The 18,456-nt window shown below is 30.6% G+C and overlaps 3 protein-coding genes across 3 annotated transcripts; all 3 read left to right on the top strand.

Annotated features, from left to right (window-relative positions):
• The first annotated feature begins 4,419 nt into the window (after nucleotides 1–4,419).
• Tsp_09539 (adenylate kinase isoenzyme 6) lies at nucleotides 4,420–7,462 on the top strand. Its single transcript, XM_003371257.1, has 11 exons — nucleotides 4,420–4,426; nucleotides 4,678–4,746; nucleotides 4,801–4,925; nucleotides 5,413–5,518; nucleotides 5,659–5,694; nucleotides 5,799–5,887; nucleotides 5,924–5,956; nucleotides 5,992–6,066; nucleotides 6,173–6,215; nucleotides 6,470–6,616; nucleotides 6,915–7,462. Exons 1-11 carry the CDS (start codon nucleotides 4,420–4,422, stop codon nucleotides 7,460–7,462), a joined length of 1,278 nt encoding a protein of 425 aa, XP_003371305.1.
• A 1,628-nt stretch (nucleotides 7,463–9,090) lies between these two features.
• On the top strand, nucleotides 9,091–13,791 carry Tsp_09540 (conserved hypothetical protein). Its single transcript, XM_003371256.1, is given in 16 exon segments — nucleotides 9,091–9,113; nucleotides 10,093–10,234; nucleotides 10,349–10,526; nucleotides 10,591–10,670; nucleotides 10,749–10,847; nucleotides 11,540–11,578; nucleotides 11,618–11,750; nucleotides 11,781–12,035; nucleotides 12,167–12,325; nucleotides 12,339–12,518; nucleotides 12,634–12,710; nucleotides 12,777–12,873; nucleotides 13,036–13,163; nucleotides 13,222–13,369; nucleotides 13,448–13,521; nucleotides 13,588–13,791. 16 exon segments carry the CDS (start codon nucleotides 9,091–9,093, stop codon nucleotides 13,789–13,791), a joined length of 2,016 nt encoding a protein of 671 aa, XP_003371304.1.
• Nucleotides 13,792–13,851: 60 nt separating this feature from the next.
• Tsp_09541 (putative FCH domain only protein 2) lies at nucleotides 13,852–15,611 on the top strand. Its single transcript, XM_003371255.1, has 5 exons — nucleotides 13,852–13,885; nucleotides 14,110–14,281; nucleotides 14,555–14,909; nucleotides 15,148–15,260; nucleotides 15,542–15,611. The coding sequence occupies exons 1-5, from the start codon at nucleotides 13,852–13,854 to the stop codon at nucleotides 15,609–15,611; spliced, it is 744 nt and encodes a 247-aa protein (XP_003371303.1).
• The last annotated feature ends 2,845 nt before the right edge of the window (nucleotides 15,612–18,456 follow it).

Raw genomic sequence — 18,456 nt, 5'->3', positions numbered from 1 at the left:
ATACACCTGATGGTAGTTTAAAATTTGAAATCGATTTAAACATATGATAACAATTTATGGAAAGTTTTGTCGACCAAGAGTAAAACTTATTAGGAACATTGTCATTGAATGGTAAATTATGAATCATTGACTGTTGAATAAGAATACTCAAAAGAAGAATATTCATCTTATTATTAATTTCATATTATAATGAAACGCTTGCTCATTAGTGACACCAAAGCAGATAAACGATAAGTTAGTGCTAATGCGATATTGCAAATTATTGTTATTGGATAAATGTAATGCCTTTATAAAATAAATTTGAGTCAAAAATTTTTGTCTGCAAATAATATTAAAAGAAAGTAAAGCTAGAATCGTCATGTGGAGTTATGAATGCATTGTAAATCGAGCAATTTTCTACCATTTCAGGCAGCTTCTAGGAACGAGGGAATGTTGTTGTTGACTTATTCGACTTTGACAGCCTTAGGGATTATGCAGCATCTAGCCGAGTAGACTTCACAGCACGGACTTAACAGTTAGCGATGGCGAAAGATGCATTAATTATGAGCTGATTGTTCACTGCCAGCCTAAACATCGTTTTGCCTAACTGGCTGGTCAACTGCTTTTACTGGCGGTGGGCGGTTATTCCACAGGCAGAAAGAAAGCAGATAAATTATCATTCTAACGTTCATGTGAACAGCGTAAATTCGACTTTGCTCTTATGATTTCAACATTTTGCATACTTTAAGCCAGTAATATTATACAACGAAAATAAATTCGACATTGTAAAAATACAAGTTTAGTTTAAATTTTAAATCATTCAAACTGTGGTCTTCAATGTCAGTATTGCATAGTATATATAACAAATGGTTGACATGAAACTTAATTTTCAAAACTCTACTCGAGCAAAACGTATTACACAAGAGCCCAAGTGTTAATATATTGCTGCCAAAAAAATCGTTCCATTTTTTTATTTATAAAAACACTATTCAAACTATCAAATATAAGCTTTGAATAAAAACTTTCCAACTTGGAATAATACTTTTCAAATGTTGAATATTATTTCTTCGTTAATTGTAATTTTCATTTGATTTATTTTCTCTTTAAATTCATCTCCCCCCGTTATCAAAGTCAAAATTCGTAAATGCTTCAAAAAACTAATCAAAAAGTGAAGTATAAATGAATCCTTTTGACTAAAACTTGGACATTTCAGTTTGTTATTGAACAAAACATTCTTTTAGTTTTGTATTTCTGATGAATTTATAGAATTTTAAATGTAATTTTAAACATCTTGTTGCCATGTTTTCAACTGCTAAAACGATTGTTTCAGATGTATACAGTGTTAATTTTTTAATTTAATTTAAATACTGGGAATGCATTTTATTTATACAAGAGCAGCATTTCTGTTGTTTTAAATCAACAAATTTTTCTAAAGGTGTCATGTTGAACTGAACAAATATGGACTTGTCATAACGTTTTTACTTTTCATTTTTGAATAAAAAATATGTTCAAAATATGGATTATTTTAATATCGCTATGATGAAACACATCGATTGATTAATGCAATCTGGCCGCAGTCAAATCAATGCAACTGCTAACTATGGCTAGTATATTCAAATGAAAGTTATTATATACATTATCTATTCTTTATATTAGACGTATTAATGGAGTGAAAGGTACAAATAATAGTAAAATTATTACTGTACTAAGAATATAGATTGTTTGGTTGACAATGAAGTTCAGAGGGCTAATAGAAACATGTTAATAAATGCATAAAGAAATAGCAATGAACTATTATTAACCGTAACTTTTTTTTGTTTTATTCAAAAAATTATTGAAGTCTTTTTTACGAAATTAGTAAATTATATTTTTGTTATGTACCTGGAGAAAATTTAGTGAAAAAACAAATTACAAAAAAACTAGTTAGACTGGATTATGTATTAGACATGCCAGATTTGGGGTAAAGTTAGTCAGAGTTCTGTGTGTATGTGTGTTTGTTGTGACAATTCCTGTTTTATTCCTTTGATTATTCAATACAGTTATTCTGCGCGTTTACTTGAAATACAAAAAATTTATTACCGTATGTGATCCATGAATTTTTCCAGCAGACTTATTGGAATCATCAGAAAATTTTACATGATTCTTCTTTGAAGTCTAAAAATATAAAATTAAAAATTTTACCATATTTATAATAATTTTATAAATTACAAATGATTATCTGTATTCTGCTGCTTGAATTTAAATTTTACTCATTTTACTATCGAAGGATTATAAAAAATATTTACGAAATGATCAAATTCAATTTATTTTTTCTAAATTAAAAAAAACAATGAAAGCGAAATTGATAGGAATCAACAGAAAACCTTATTAACATGACTAGTAAACGTAAATATAGCAGTAATAAAATAATGATAAATACTGTATTGTTTTCAGTTAATGAATACTGTATATATATATATATTGCTTCAAGGAGCCGTTGGAATAATGCAATATTAAAAAATGAAAATTTTATTGATAGAATATCGAGGAACTTTATCACGGTACGTTTATTATCACATTTATTTATTCTGAATGACAAATATGACTGATTTTACAAGTTTTCTTAATTAATGTATTACATATCAGTTGAATATTGACGTTGAATTTTATTGAAAATTTTCGTCAGTAAATTCATGATATTCTGAAAATTCTTCCTTTCTTGTTCCATTTTAAAATTATCCAGAAAAATATAGTGACTTTATTTAAATTTAATTTTCTGAAACATAATTGAATAAGCAAACTTAATACTAGATTGCCCAAATTCATTTTATATTGATTTTTAAAAAATTTTGCACTACGATTTTATTGCAATTTTATGAAAGAAAAGTAAAAGAATTTTAAAAAGAGATTTTCAAAATTCAATTTCTTTGTAGCATACGGAATGTACTTTATAAAGGCTTTTAATTATTAAGGGAAAACATTCATTACTAAAGTTTTTCATAAGATATTTATAAATTTATAAAAATAATGGACAATAAATATTTTTCTGTTGTGGAATGTGAAAGCGTTTTACTTCCTGAAAAAAAATAGATAGTAGGCTGAGTAACGTTCATTAAGACAGCAAATGGATGAAATTTAATTTCAGAAAAAATATTCATGCATTAAAAATATAAATAGTTTTGAACATTTTGTACATATTTTTCCTATATTTTTTTGAATATCGTATGTCTGGATGAAGTCCTTAAGAAGCATTTTTGTAGAAAAATTTATTTATGCTTTCTTTCAGGATAATGCTTTTGTTTTATTTGCAATATTTTAAATCATAAATAAAAATTAATTAGAATTATTATATTAGCTGAACAGGCATATCAGAAAATTATATATATACATAATAGTTGCAAAATTAGGCAACGACAGATAACATAATTTATTTGTTTAAACTATATTGTAAAGTGAAAAATTAGTTATTTACCTGTGCATTAGGTTTCATTGCATTAGCAAATTGTGTAAACATGACTAGCTTTTTCTCAACGTGCTTTACAGCTTTGCTTTAGTTTTGTGAAGATAGACTTTGCCAAAGAAGTTATTTTTATTAAGTCAGCATAGACGCCACATGATGGCGCTTCAAAAATTTGCAAATGCATCTATTTAATGGTTGGCCAAAAATTATGCAATTGTAGATAGATCGAATATGCGAGTTACATTAACTGAAACAAAGTTTATAGATTGAGAACGGTGTGATTTCCTGTTGGCATTGACAAGTACTTGTTATCAGTTTTCTAGATTTAAATATGGTAATGCTCTTCGTGCCATGAGTCAATTAAACACACTGCAAGGTACTGCCAAAGCGCAAATGCATCCTCATCCGGAATTTTGGGTTAATCAATCGCGCATGCCCGTGTGAAAGGAAGCACACATTAGCTTATTAAGTGGTATCATTAATTGTTTATCTCAACTAATTGCTTTCTTTAATATATTTAAAAAGATTATAATTTTACATCATGAAGATTTATTTTATTATTTATTTCAATTGCACCTAATTTTCTTTATCAGTGGACAGTTTTTTACCCCATATATTATTATTGAAATATATGAAGAAGCATTTTATTAAAGTATCTCAGCATTTTGTCTTATTTGTCATAATGATATAGTTATTTTAATATACTTATTGTTAATGAGGAAAAAAATAAAGCATTTTTTGGTTTTTTTCGGCATACTTTTTACAAACAAACATTTTATACAAACGAAACAATCTGTTTAGTAACTTGATAACTTTCAGCTTCAAAAAAACACTATTTTTTAATAATAGTGTTTTAAATACACTAATTAATGCACATTATGAAAATGCTGTTGCAAAGCTCAGAGACCAGATATTCGCTTTAAAATGATAAAAATTAAATTATAATACTTGCAAATCATTTTATGACAGTAATCAAGCAGGTTTTTCTGTTTCTAGGAAAGATGTGCGGTTTGCAATTGTTTACTTGATGTATAATTAAACTTTGAAAAATTGAACTATACGCTAAATTACAAATTTGCATTCTGATCGAGGCTGTTATCTTAAATATTATGATGGAATAATTTGGACGAATTTATCATAAATCAGTTTCGTGCGTTCACTCTTATGTAAATGAAAAAGACGATTTGATATCATTGGATGTTTTTTGTTTTTAATGTATTTTATAAATAAGTTTTACGACTAATATTCTGATTTTTTAGATATCAGAATGCTTAAGAAGAGATTGGAATCCTTAAATTATAGGGGAGCACATTCGTTAAATCTCGAAGGTATACGTTAAGCTTTATTTAACTTGTGCATATATTTTTTTAATTTTAATTCAGATGATTGCCAGTTTCGTTCACTTATTCGGTGGTTGGAATGCGAAAAAATTCAGTATTACGGTAAAGGACACTGTCGACAGTTATCTGATATAAATAGCCCTGTTTGGAACAAGGCGTTTCAACAGGTAGTTTTATTAACATTTGTAATTAAATTAATTCTTCAAAATTTGATTTATAATAAAGGCTGTATTACTTGTAGTATTTCAAGGTGGCGTTGGTTTAATTTTCGTATACTGAGCGTAATAAACATGATTTAACTGAGTAAATGAATCTGGCATGTTATTTAGAATTATTATTCATATATTAAAAATTGAATTTAGAAAGTCTATTGGTGCTTTTCAGCTGCATCATTCATGTCAAATTATTAGCTAGTTTCTATTAAATTGTTACATTGACAAGTTAATTGTTCATTGTTTGTATAAAGAAGCCTTTAATAATATTTTATTTTATAAGTGTGCAGAATATTTACTTTTTAATTATTGTTTTTATGTTGATTTGCACATAACGCTAAAGAATAATTTTATGAGAATTTTAGTTTTTTAATTTGAACTCAGGTCACTTAGCATAAGTATTTTTATTTTTAATTAATTGTTTTCAAAAATTGTTTTTTAGTACTTGGATAATTTACACTGTACGAACTGTCAGAGAACAACTCGATATGGTGTAGTCGAATGGTTATTAGGATTCGCTGTTCATGTGGCGTATCAGAATCAAATCTGTATGTATTTAAATGTTTTTAACGTACAAATGATGAATATCATGACTCACATTATGTTGTAACACAAAATTAGATTTTGTAAAGTAATATAGCAGTGTATATTATATTTTTGTGTGTGGATAATTCTGTTGTATGTTCAGCTGAAGCCGAACCTGCAGCGAAGAGATATGCTGACGGTGAAAGTCGTTGTAGAAATACAGAGGTGGATAAACTGAAGCACTTTCGATGTAAATAGTTGTTTGTGATTTCTTGTTTTATTTGCGTAATGTTGAATATTAAGGTGATGAGCCGAAGTTTGAAGATTTCGTTCAGACCATTGCTAATTTATTGGGTGTTACAAGCCATCCTGATATAGTCACTACATTGAAAGTAATTAAATTTATTTTTATTTAATATGATATGAAGTCCGCTATGAATATTGTAAAACTGAGGAATGGCGTTCATTTATTTTCCATCTCAAACATCTATTTAAGGCTGTTAATTCTGCTCTCAGTGCTAAATGTTCTATCTCGCCAAATGAAAAAAAGCTAGAAAGTCTCTCTGCAGAGGTTAGTGTTGGTAAATATTGTAGTATAATGAGTAATGTTTGATATTACTTTTAAGGTTTTTTAAATATGTTTTTACAGTTTTTAGAAATTGTTTTCCTATTTTTAGGCTATTGATTTAAGTGATTTTGAAAGTGCACTGGAAATAAAAGGTAAGTTGCATATTTTTATATTGTTTTCGTGAGAAGTAAATGTAATGTAATGTTATGTTGATGGTTTATAATTTGAATTCAGGCGAATGTTGTTATGTTTACTGAATAATGTGAAGCACATGTTGAAGCTGTTACTAAGTTGGAAAGTTAAGGAATTTGTTAATGAATTATGAATAAGTCTTTTGAACGAACTGTTGCTTGGGCAGTAGCACGTGCTTGTTTTGCAACTTATGCAGAATTATTACTTTTTATAGATAAAGCTTTGGTAGAAGTTGTTGCAGTTTTACGAATGTTGTATGTGAAGAAATTACGTTTAGTGCAAAGTCAAATAAACGAACTAATTACTGTTGTTCAAGAAATGACAGCTAATCCAAAAACAGATCAACGTCTTGGAAAAGTTGGTTTTTAATTGGGCTTTTTTTGCATAATCATTGGAATGCGTTTGACTGTAAGCATAGTGAGGATGATGGATGATATGATGATTAACTGCATTCTGTGGAAGGCTGTCTGGTTTTTATGATGGAATTCTTTGTACTTTTATTAATTTATTTGGGTTTTTTAGGTTTAATAAATAAAATGAAAATAATTATGCTGTTTTACATTAATCGGAATTGTCCGAATTTGATTCATTGATTGAGCAATCTTTTATTCCTGTTTTAGCAGTTGGTTGTTTGTGGTAAATTTTGATAAAAATTGTAGCTGATTTTATGCTTGAAAGAAAGCTGCCAAATGTTATGGTTGTTGGAACGCCGGCGACTGGTAAGACCACAATAATATCGGAAGTTGCCAAGCGTTGTGGTATGGCACTGATGCAGCTGAGTGAAATCGCTATAAAGCATGGGTTCACATTGGACTACGATTCAACGTATTCATGTGATGTGTTGGACGAATCTCGATTACTGGAGCACATTAAGCCCCAAGTTTTACGCGGGGGGAATGTAATTGAATACCATGGGTGTGATATGTTTACAAGTGGTACTATTGATGCCGTGGTAATTTTGCATACAGATACGGAACTGTTGTACGACCGTCTGCTCGCTCGGCAGTACAGCGAACAGAAGATCAGAAGTAACATGGAATGTGAAATATTCAGGGCAATTGATGATGAAGTGGATCAAGGTTTTGACGATAGAACTGTGGTTTTGCGTTTGTTGAATAATTATCCTGAGGATATTGATAGAAACGTTGGCAAAATAATTTCACTGATAGAGGATTTGAAAGCCCGTTTTGCTGCAGCATCATCATGAACGAAGTTGTGTTGCTTTTTTGTTTAAATACAGTTGTAGATAATAAGTTGTCGTTGATTAGCATTGTTGCTTGCAAAATCAAATTCTGTTTTTAAGCTGTTTGTCATGCAATGCATTGCAAGTTGCAAGATGCAGTTAAGCATTGTAATAAAATAGGCCGCCAGTTTCCAGAGATGAAAATTACGATTATATATTGAAGCAGCGGATTACATCAACAAATCATATCAATCGATATTTAAATGCGTATTCATTAATGTGAACAAATTTATTTGTTAGGAACGAATAATCATTTTAAAAAAGTTAATTGAAGTACATCTACTGTTATAGCTTACAAGTTTGTCGTTTTGTTTTTAATTCTTTTATAATTCATAAATAAATAGTTGATAAAAGACTGAAGTACCTGTGATTTTGTTAAAATTTAATGTTTAACATATGTTACTTGTGCATTTAGCACTGTAATAATAATTGAAGATAAAGATGAAGTTTATCTATTGCAATAATAACGTAAAGTTTCAAGTTTAGTTTATTTACAGGCAAGATTAATGTTTAAAAGCAGGTTTGCGTGAAGAAAAAGTTATGACAACAAAAACTTGATTTTCATTAACTACTGTATTTTGTATTGCATAGGGGGTAAAAATTTTTTGTCGTGTCACAGCAGTTGTGAGTTGAAGAAGGCCTTTTTATAATTTAAAGAAATGGAATTCTGTGACCATTTTTGGGTAAATAATTTGTTATTGTTTATTATATCTTTTTTTATTATGAACAATTTAAGGGCGAAAAACACAATGGCTTTGCCGTTTTGTTTCACATAATAAAATCTAATCATGTGGCAGTGAAAGAATTAACAGATATGATTAAAGAGCGAGCAAATGCTGAAGATGAACATCAAAAAAGAGTTTTGAAAAGTGTGAAGCAGATTGCAAACTACGATTCTGATACGTGAGTTTGTGTGTTAACCGTTTATTACTTGACCGACTTTTTGGATATTTTTCGCGTAATATCCTGCATCATTATATTTTAGTTCACTGCGTTTTGTTTTCTCTATTAGTTGCTTGAAATGATAATACCAGTCATTTTATGTACGTTATATTAAGAAGAGAACCTAATTTTAAGTTTTTATATTTTTACTTTGTAAACTTGAAAAAGTAGAATGATATTCTTTATCAGAAAAATTTAAATTTGTATTTAATTTCATTGTGATACACAGTGAGCAGCTGAAACTGGAGAATATTGGTTGATAGTTGTTATGTGTTATAAATAACTAAAATAGTCAAAGTTATCTCATTTTCATGATTGCAAATAGTTCACTTTTATGTATATTTTACCAGTTTAAGTGAACAAAGAATTCTTAGAGATTCAGAGAATTTTTTATGTTAAATTCAGAAATGCATTAAAATTGTTGGTGGACAGACAATTGCCCATTTTACTAGATCTGTTAATATATTCATCTTACGATATTTTTCATCAGTCATATAAGTAATTTGTTTGTAACTGTTGTGTTTTTTAGCTAGAATCACTTATGTGTTTAGTTCTTGACTTTTGAGCAGCGTGGTAGTTTGGGTTTTGCTTATTGATTTGTGGGATTCTTTTTTGTTTGAAAGTTTTTATTATTCAAAACTTATCAACTAATGACCGACGCTGCTGCGTTAAAGTGATTTTTGATAAGAACTTTAAGGTGTATTTGTATATTTTTACTGGTACAGTTCTGATTTTGAACGAATTTTTTGTCACTTTTCCCTAATTATGGCATATGAAGTTAATTGCAAAGTTGCATGATATTTAACGTTTATGAGCTTATTAAGAGTATATTTGTTTGAAGAAATGTAAGATGGATGAAATTAATATTGCAAAATGTGCTGTGATTTTTGATACATGATAATGTAGTTTTAATTTACGCATTTTTTAATGTGTAAACAGTTGTTTTTCAAATTTATAACAATTACAACAACGCGGAATTAGAGATGAAGTGCTCATGAAGGGGCAAATGATGATTGATGCAATTCAGTTGTCGGACTGATGACTGTGTGCTTTTTTATCATATATGGGTATGGAAAGGCGCTTTTGAAAAAATTGCGTTTAATAAGCAGAAAAAATAAAATGCATAGGTTTCCAAATAAATGCACAATCTCACTCTTGGAAAGGACGCATATATTAAATTGTTGATTAGATTTATTTCATTTTCAACGTGAATCTTTGAAACTTTTATCATTCTTTACTGTAGATGCTTTATTAGAACTTGACGTGCTATTTGATTTTGTAAAATTGGATAAAATTGAAGCATGCTGTGAATGAACGAAAGAAAGGCAAAATAAATATTTATCAGTTGGACAATTAATAAGAAATAAATATGCATGAAAAATATCGAGTTTAGTGAATTGTTGGTAGACGTGAGAACAAATTTTGAATAGTGATGTGAAAATGAGGCATTAATCTGTTTTGCATAGTTTGCTTTTATAATACAAATAAAATCAGAAACTATTTGTTAAAAGTATCGAAGATGTTTGTTTGTTTTTTTCTCTCAAATTTTGCCGCAGTTTTTTTTATTATGTATGCAATTCGATTGGTTAATTTTTACAGCAAATTTGAACTGCATTATCAGAATTTGAAGTAATTTTTTGGTTGATTTTCAGAGCGTTTGCGTCTGTTTGGCATACGATTAAACTGTATGTACGCAGAATGACTGAACTGCAGCAGGGTTTGGCTTCGAAATTTGGAGAACTTTTGCGTGATGTTCAAAAGTTCGGAGATGAGCAGTTGAAATTACACAAATCGGTATAGTGAAGAAACGAAATTGATAAATAAATAAATAAATAAATAGTTTGTATAATAAATAATGTGTTGAAAAATGAAATGTTGAATTGACATTTCGCTTTGTTAATGTTTCAGGTGAAGGAGCGGGAAGCGAAAACTTTTGAAGCGATGAATTTGATCCAGACGACTACAACGTGCTTGCAAAAAGCTAAGGAAACGTATTATGTACGCTGCGAAGAGCTGGAACGACTGAAACGGGAAAGTGCATCGAACAAAGATATAAACAAATGTGAATCGCGTATGAAGAAAGCTAGTAAGCAATTTAATTTTTAAATTTAATTTTTTTTGCTTCTTATCGTTTTCTTGATTGCTTTGAGGAGGTGAATACAAGCAGTACGTTGAGAAATATGAAAATGTTCGAGTTGATTTTGAAAATCGCATGACTATGGCAGCTAAGGTATAATATTCTTCATTCTTGTTTGTATTGAAAATTTAATGTTTGATGGAAGAAACAAAAACTGGAGTGTCAATTTAGAATTTTCAAACAATTCAAGTAGACCATTTGAATCAAATGAAGCAGTTTATTGTGCTCTACTCGACAGCACTGGCCAACTATTATCAATCTTTGACAAAAGTAAGTTTCAGTGATTTTTGCAAGGGTTTAAGGAATTCTTTTCCAATGCATTCTATAATTTTTAAGATTCAACAATTTCTATATTTGGTGAAATAAGACTGTTCAGTTCAGATTGTTAAGTCTTAGAAATTGATATTATTTATTTATTTGTTGTTTAAACTAATGATTAAAATACATCAAAAATTGCAGTTACTCGGAATGCATATGTGCTTTTTTGCGATAGAAAGGTTTTTGAAGTAGATAACTTTTTGTAAATAGCAGTATAATTAGATGCTAAGTTGGGTTTGTGACGTTGTATCGATTTGCGTATAAATGTAATATATTTATTTGTTTCAAGCAGTTTTGATGAATGAAGTGTATTCGTAGCATTCTGTATTTAAAAAAAATGTAAGTTGCTTATATTGTATTGCATTTATTTAATAATGCTTGCATAATAAGCAATATTTGTAATGTAGATGATGAATATTTTGAAAAATGTAATGTTCTGTAACGGAAAATCAGTGGCGAGTTTTAGGGACATCTTTTGCAATTTGAGAAAAAATGGCGGCATTGTCATTTTATTATAGTTAATTCATGCATGCTTGAACTTCAAGCTGTAACTTGAAATAGTGGCTATTGTTCTATCTCACATTATCGGTTTTTTATTTTTTACACGTTATATTTGAATAACATTATATATTTGTGTTTTTGAGGGGATTTGGGATTGTTTAGCCTGGTTTGTGGATAAAGGGGTTTAAATTTCTGATGTGTGATGAATTAGATAAGTTTAGATTACTGAAGAGTTTAGCAGTGAAATGTTCAATTTGGACGTCAGTGCTATTTTGACGGAAATTGTAAAACTGAAAGCAACCGGGACAGATCGTCCAGGTAAGCGGCGGAATGCTTTCGATGATTTGGTTCGTCGTAAAACGTTGGTTCATTTTTAATTTTCAGAGCCGATGGAATTTAAAGAACTACGGAGTACTGATTTGCTCACGATCTCTTCTAAATCTGCTCAAGAAACAGCTTCATCTGAATGCAGTGATGTGTTACAAGCAGGAAATACGAATGTGGCCAAAAGTGATCGCAGTCCCTCGCAAAGTTCTACACGCCGGCTGGCAGATCTCTTCATTCCAGCGGGTTATCGAGATCGGGGTAGCGGTACTTCTTCATCTTCTTCGACAAATTCTTCGCCTTTACCTTCCACTGGTATTTTGTTCACTTAATCAAATTTGCGAAATGACCATAAAATATGATAAAACTCAAGGAAATTTATATTACGTTTTGATGCTCATTTGAAAATGTTTTTTTTATTTTTATCATGATATGAATATGACTAGTTGCTGCAGCTGGTTCATTGACTACATCTCAGTTGAAACCGAAGCTAACAATGTGGTTGCCTGGTCGCCGGTCTGGTACGAAAAACATAGGAGTGCCTTCAAGTCGAACATTTGACAATGTTTCTCTCCCATCAAAAATGTCAGCATCTGACAAAAAAGGTGTTTTTTTCAGTTAAATACATTTATTATAATGGTTCATTGTTGTATGCTGTTATAGAAACGGAAACGAGCCCATCACAAATCAATCCTCTATTTCATGGCCTGTTTAATACAACGTCGAGTGTTAAAACTGGTGATACTTCATTGGAATCTGCTGACTTAGAAACACAACCGAAACGAACACTTTCTATGGGTATATTTTGTATTTGTTTTTTAGTATTTCATAACAATTTTTTAAAATTAAATTACACGTTGGAATGAAATAAAAATAATGAGAAATGAAATACGGACGTATTTTTCTTTTTCAGCATTTCTGAAGAAAAAATCGAGAGAAAAAAAGAAGTCCGTTGAATCGAGTAATTTTTCCGATACCAAAATGGAAGAAGTAAGTTTGATCAGTATTTTTTTTTTATTTATAATATTCATCTTTTAAATTTCTTATGTTTTTCAGAAAGTAAATATGGATTTTCAACCTGATGTTGAAATTGATAACCCTGCTGCACTGCAGCATAGTTCTTTTATGGATTCGTCATCTGACACTGACAGTGGTAATTTTTTCATCTTATTTACATTATTCAGTGCAGTGTAATTTTGTAACCCTGATGTTGTATGTTTTGCTGTATAAGCATTTAGTCTCTGCAGTGCGAAAGAAGCAATACAGCATTAGCAGGTGTATTTTATTATGTTTGATGCGCACTGTTTGTTTGCAGGGGGCACGGATACGTTTCCAAGAAAAATAACAGTAGAAATAAAGCCAGCAAAAGGCGATAGGCTGATGGCAAGCGCTTCAGTGGATGAACTTAGAGAAGCGGTTGGTTTGATGACTGGGACATCTGCGGTAAGTTTATTTAATTAATTAATTTGTTTATTTAATGCAAATTCTGCTTTTGATTCAGAGTTCTGTTAAACAAACGGGAAATGTTGCTAGCGTGCATGATATGGAATTCAATATGTTTAATGACAGCACAAATAAGTCAAAAGGTGTGAAAGTATTGAGGGCAGCTAAGACTGGTGATGATAAATGGAACAATTTAGCATTTGCTGGTGTGTAGTGATTTTGATTTTTTATTAATTCTAAATTAATGAAAAGTGTGCTGTTGTTTTTATGTCGAATTTCTTTAGGATCAGAGTATCGTCTTCGTCCGCGTAGCACGACTCCAACTCACATGATTGCTCTTCAGCAACCTACACTGAAAGTTGTTGTTGTTATATGTTTTTGTTTTTGACGGTGCTTCTAATGTAGCTTATATCTTTTAATACAGAATGTTGTAAAAGTTTATAAAAATAATGCAGTTTCCGTCGCAACACCTGAAAACATACCTGCCTCAGCAAATGACGCCAGTGACCGCACCGAAATTAGTACGGTTCAGTCTGATTTGACACTTTCCTCCCTTTCTGGAACAATTCCATTAGCAATGGCAATCATTGAAACTATCCATGCATTGTTTAAAGCAAACAATGAGTAATAGTATTACGTTGTGTTTGCAAGCTCTTTATTTATTTGTTTATAAGTTTATTTTGTTAACATGCCTATGACAACAAAATTATTGCGAACGACAGGTAAATGTACAGATTAAAATTTAGACTGTTTTGCTAAGCAGACTTTTGAGGCTGGTTTTTGAAGAAATGGAATTCAGTCAAGCAGTTTGTAATGAATATTGAAGCACTGAGCATGTTGATTAATAACTCATTAAAACGTCTTATTAAGTGACAATGCAAATATATAATACAATACAATACAATACAATATAATATAATACGTTTACAGTTTTTAATTAATAAAGTGCCTGTATGCTTTAGATGCATTGTAAAAGTATTTGGTTCTTTGACTGTATCGTTTCCGGCTGGTTGTTTGGCTCTTCTGAACAAAGACCCTACAAAATATCCGTTGATATTTCAGATGAAGAATGTTGAAAAAATGCACTCGGTTGTTTACAATCAGTCATTGCTACACAGGTATGATGCTTTATGATTGAGCAAAAAGATCAGAATAAGAGTTTTGTATAACGGTTGAACAGTATACAGAAATTGCTTAAAACGAAAAAAATTTCAAGCACAAAGCTAAAGATGAATAGAATTAAACGAGAATAGAAGTGATGAGCAGTTTTGTAATAGTTAAGGAATAATACTGATCATGAAATTCCTTTTTTTGAAGATTTCAATGAAAAATTATAGATGATATTGCATGGAATAAAATCTGTTAAAAGATTTTTTATGTAATTTATTTAGATTAATGTCAGAGGAGGCACAATGTCACCGTTATGAATTCTACATGCCGGTATTGTTGTCATATCTGCTACAACAACAGCAGCGTTCACCTCATTCTCCATATTACAATGTTGAAACACTTCGTTATGAAGTTCAAATTTCATCATCAGCTAGCATTTCTGGCTTCGAATCAAGCTCAGCGCCATTGTTGGTTTCCAGTCGTTGGATTGTTGCAGAAGATAAGACAGAACTGAGTATAGAATACGGTTACAATGAAAATTGTCCATTTTATGCACCGCTGATTAATGTAACATTCAACACCGACGTTGGTGATACAGCGAACAATGTAAAATTGCCTTCGGGTGCATCATGGTATGTAAAACTTATAAATTATGCTTTGCAATAGAATTTTAAACTGAACTTACAGATTTTACAGATAGAATCGGCAAATTCAGTTAAAAATGAAATGTGGAATATTTTTTAATTTTTTCAACATTGAACATTTTTTCTATGCGTATTTTGGATCGTAGTGTTAGTTTACTTGTTCATTATTTGCATTTTTTTACTATATTATACATTGTCAACGCTGCAGTGATGATTGTTGCAGGTTACAGCAGTCCAACCAGTTGCAGTTTCAGCTGCCTGAACTGAAACGGTGGGACAAAAGATCTGGAACTTTGGAAGCTACAATAGCTAGTGGTCAAGGTAGATGTATACCTGCTCCAACGTTAGTTAAGTTTCAGTCGAATGGTGCATGCATATCTAATGCAGATGTGCAGCTTCAAAATTGCAGCTATGAAATTTCATTATTACGTAAACGCCTCATATCTGGAAAGTACATTTGTGAACCCAACATTCAGTAGTTGAAAATATGTTATTGTTTTACTATCTTTTCACTTATGTTTATCTTTGGTTTGCAATGCCAAATTCCGTTGCTTCATAAAATTGATGCACAAAATATTTACGCATCACTGATTTACTTACATGATTTATCATTATACGTTTTAGCCTCTTAACAGCTGCAGTTGTTTTTCAGGCATGGCATTGGCTGGATAGATTTTCCACCAGTGCTCATTAAAATCGTCATACCCATCCGCTGTGAAAATTATTGCATTCCTACTACCATATTAGATGTGTCAATTACAAGTAAAATGCATGTGAAATAAAGAACACAGCTTCCATTTAGTAAATAAAAAAGTACAGATATTGAAATTTTATCTGTTGAACATTTTTCACATTTTGAAACATTTCAGCTCATCATTATTCGTATTCAGAAACACAATGAATTATTCAAGTTAAGAATTAATAAAATAATTGGGAATAGTTATGAAAATATCATCATTTGGTTATGATTCATAACTTATGAACGAAGACTGTGCGGAAACTAAACCCTAAAAACATAAGAAAATATATAAAAATTAAATGAAAATTACTGGCATCAGTAATTTCAGATATGTTATTTGAACAGTTCTTCTTTTGATCACTAGAATTTAATCATCGCGTTTGCACCATTATTCATTTATATGAAAAAATATTTTCATTCCACAAAATCTCCAATATTACATAAGCGTTTCGGTTTCCACTGTACTTCACATATCAATCACATCCAGATATACATGACTAAATGGAAAGTAATTCTTAGCATCTCCAGAAATATGCAATTAAAAACAGTGCGGATAGGTTTGTAGTAGTTCTCGAATCTTTTTTCATCTATTCAAATGGATTCCCAGCATTTTTGGAAGAAAACTTTTTTTCCAAAAATTTCGAAATTCCGTGGACTATAATAGACTGGGCTGTTTAAAGAAAAACTTTTTATGGAAATTTCTTCTTTTTTTCAAAGGTGGTCATTACCAATGATAAAAGATGGTGTTACGGAGAGTTTCGTAGAAAACTGCCAAGTGGTTGTGGAATAAATGGCTTTTAAAGTTGGTGTATTGCCAATCTTAGAACATGGAAAAGTCGGCCATCTTTAACACTCTTACAATGGAACCGGAGACTGCAAATTATTGGGAATAAAACATTTTTGACGTCGAATGTATTAAATTTCTACTAATTCACCTTTTGATGACAGTCAGTTCAGGTAAAGTTTCCAATTGCTTTCTGTTACATATGCATTACACCTTACCTGTCATTCATTAATACCTGCAAATCAAAAAGTATTTACTGTAAGTCTGCTTTGTTAAAAAGCAAACATTTCATGGAATGCAATCTCCACTATCTGTAATCTTTATTATTCATTTGGCTTTTCATTGATACCAAATGTGTGACTGTTTCACTTCAACTTCGCTAAGTAACACTGATGGTATGCCGCTCTGCACAATTGGCCTTCAGTGCAGTAGGCGAAGGTCAAGATTGATAATAAATGCAACGCCATTAAATAAATTCACTATTCATTACAAATTAATCGACTAATGCTTGATATTTATTCGAATCTTTAGAGGTACCCGCGTGTTAGCTCAGTAGAACTAATTCCATGATCGCCAAAATGCGAGACGAATTACAAAATGCTTTATTCATAAGTACAAACAGTGTTATGCTAATTAGTGGTATGTAAATTTTCCATTAGTCGCAATTGATGATTTTTTGAGAAATTTGACAAAATTTCAAGTTTGTCAATCTGACATCTACAGAACAGAAAGATCGTCATATTGCATGATAATGTCATTCCAATCGAAACACTTTGAATACTCTTTACCGCAGAAACGAAATCAGTCAGAATATTGCAGCAATAGGCAAAGATGCCGCAGAGCGTAAATGAACAACAAGAACAATTGTTTCAAAATAAATGACTCTTTTCGACTAAAAACATAGAAAGCTTCATCGTAAAAATTAATGAAATGATTTAATTTCCATATTTATCGAACATAGATCTTTTCCTCTATTTATTTTCAAAAACATTACAACCATATATTTGATTTCACTTTTTCTGGAAAATCTCAAGAAATACAATACAAGGAAAGGTACGGATAATTTTTTTAGCAGTTATCGAATCCATCCTGATCAATTCAAGTAAATTCCCTTCACAATTGGTGAAAACTTTTTCACGAAAATTTCGAAATTTCAAACACTATAGAATTGTGTTGCGAAAAACAGCGAAAAATTTGCATGCAAGGTCGTTTGCTTTATTGACATAATAGAAATCATTTCAGTTTGAGGCCGTCCGTGGATGGTAGCTCAGCGTTTTGATTGGAAAATTGACTGAAGACAAACATTGAATCCAAACACTAGATTTGATTTTTATTCATTATTATTTTTCGGAATAATTTCTGAAAAATAATTTTTTGATCAACAAGGAAACAGCATGAACATGAACAATGAGAAGATGGCGCATTTAGCAGTAAGTGGCAGTTTTTTCATTTTTAAGTCTTAATCACTTAACAATGCAGTTGAAAATCGATATTGAGCATAATTTCTCAATATATTTTCTCTGTGAAGAGTTCTCAGCATAAGATGATAGGTGATTTAATCAACGCCAAATTTCCATACAATTAAGTTTCATTAAATAAACCCTGAACGCACTGTTTAACTATTATTAAAAAATGCTCTTTCGAGAATCGACTTTGCACTAGCTAACACGCACGTTCAATTGACTGTAAGCAAGCTTTTGCCTAAAAATTGCTCACTTAAAATTAGCTTCATTTCAGCTACTTGGTTTTCTGATTTATAAACATTTTCACACATACGTAGGTGTGTTTTGCCTATTTTGTTTTGTTATGGCGTTTTTTGTCAAGCAGTTTATATTTCGACTCGATTTTAAATCTCAAGGTCATTTTTGAATTTTCAAATAGTCGCTCTTTTATTGGTAGAATCGAAGAAATGCATTTTTTAGGTTCATATGGTAACGTGGCATAGGTTAGAATTTATGTTCAGCCAAAACAGAAACACTTTAAAAACCGGTTTACATTTAGGCGTAATGCAAATAA

Source organism: Trichinella spiralis (assembly GCF_000181795.1).
Source record: "Trichinella spiralis strain ISS 195 chromosome Unknown Scfld9, whole genome shotgun sequence".
NCBI lineage: Eukaryota > Metazoa > Nematoda > Enoplea > Trichinellida > Trichinellidae > Trichinella > Trichinella spiralis.
This window is presented reverse-complemented; position numbering and strand designations above follow the sequence as displayed.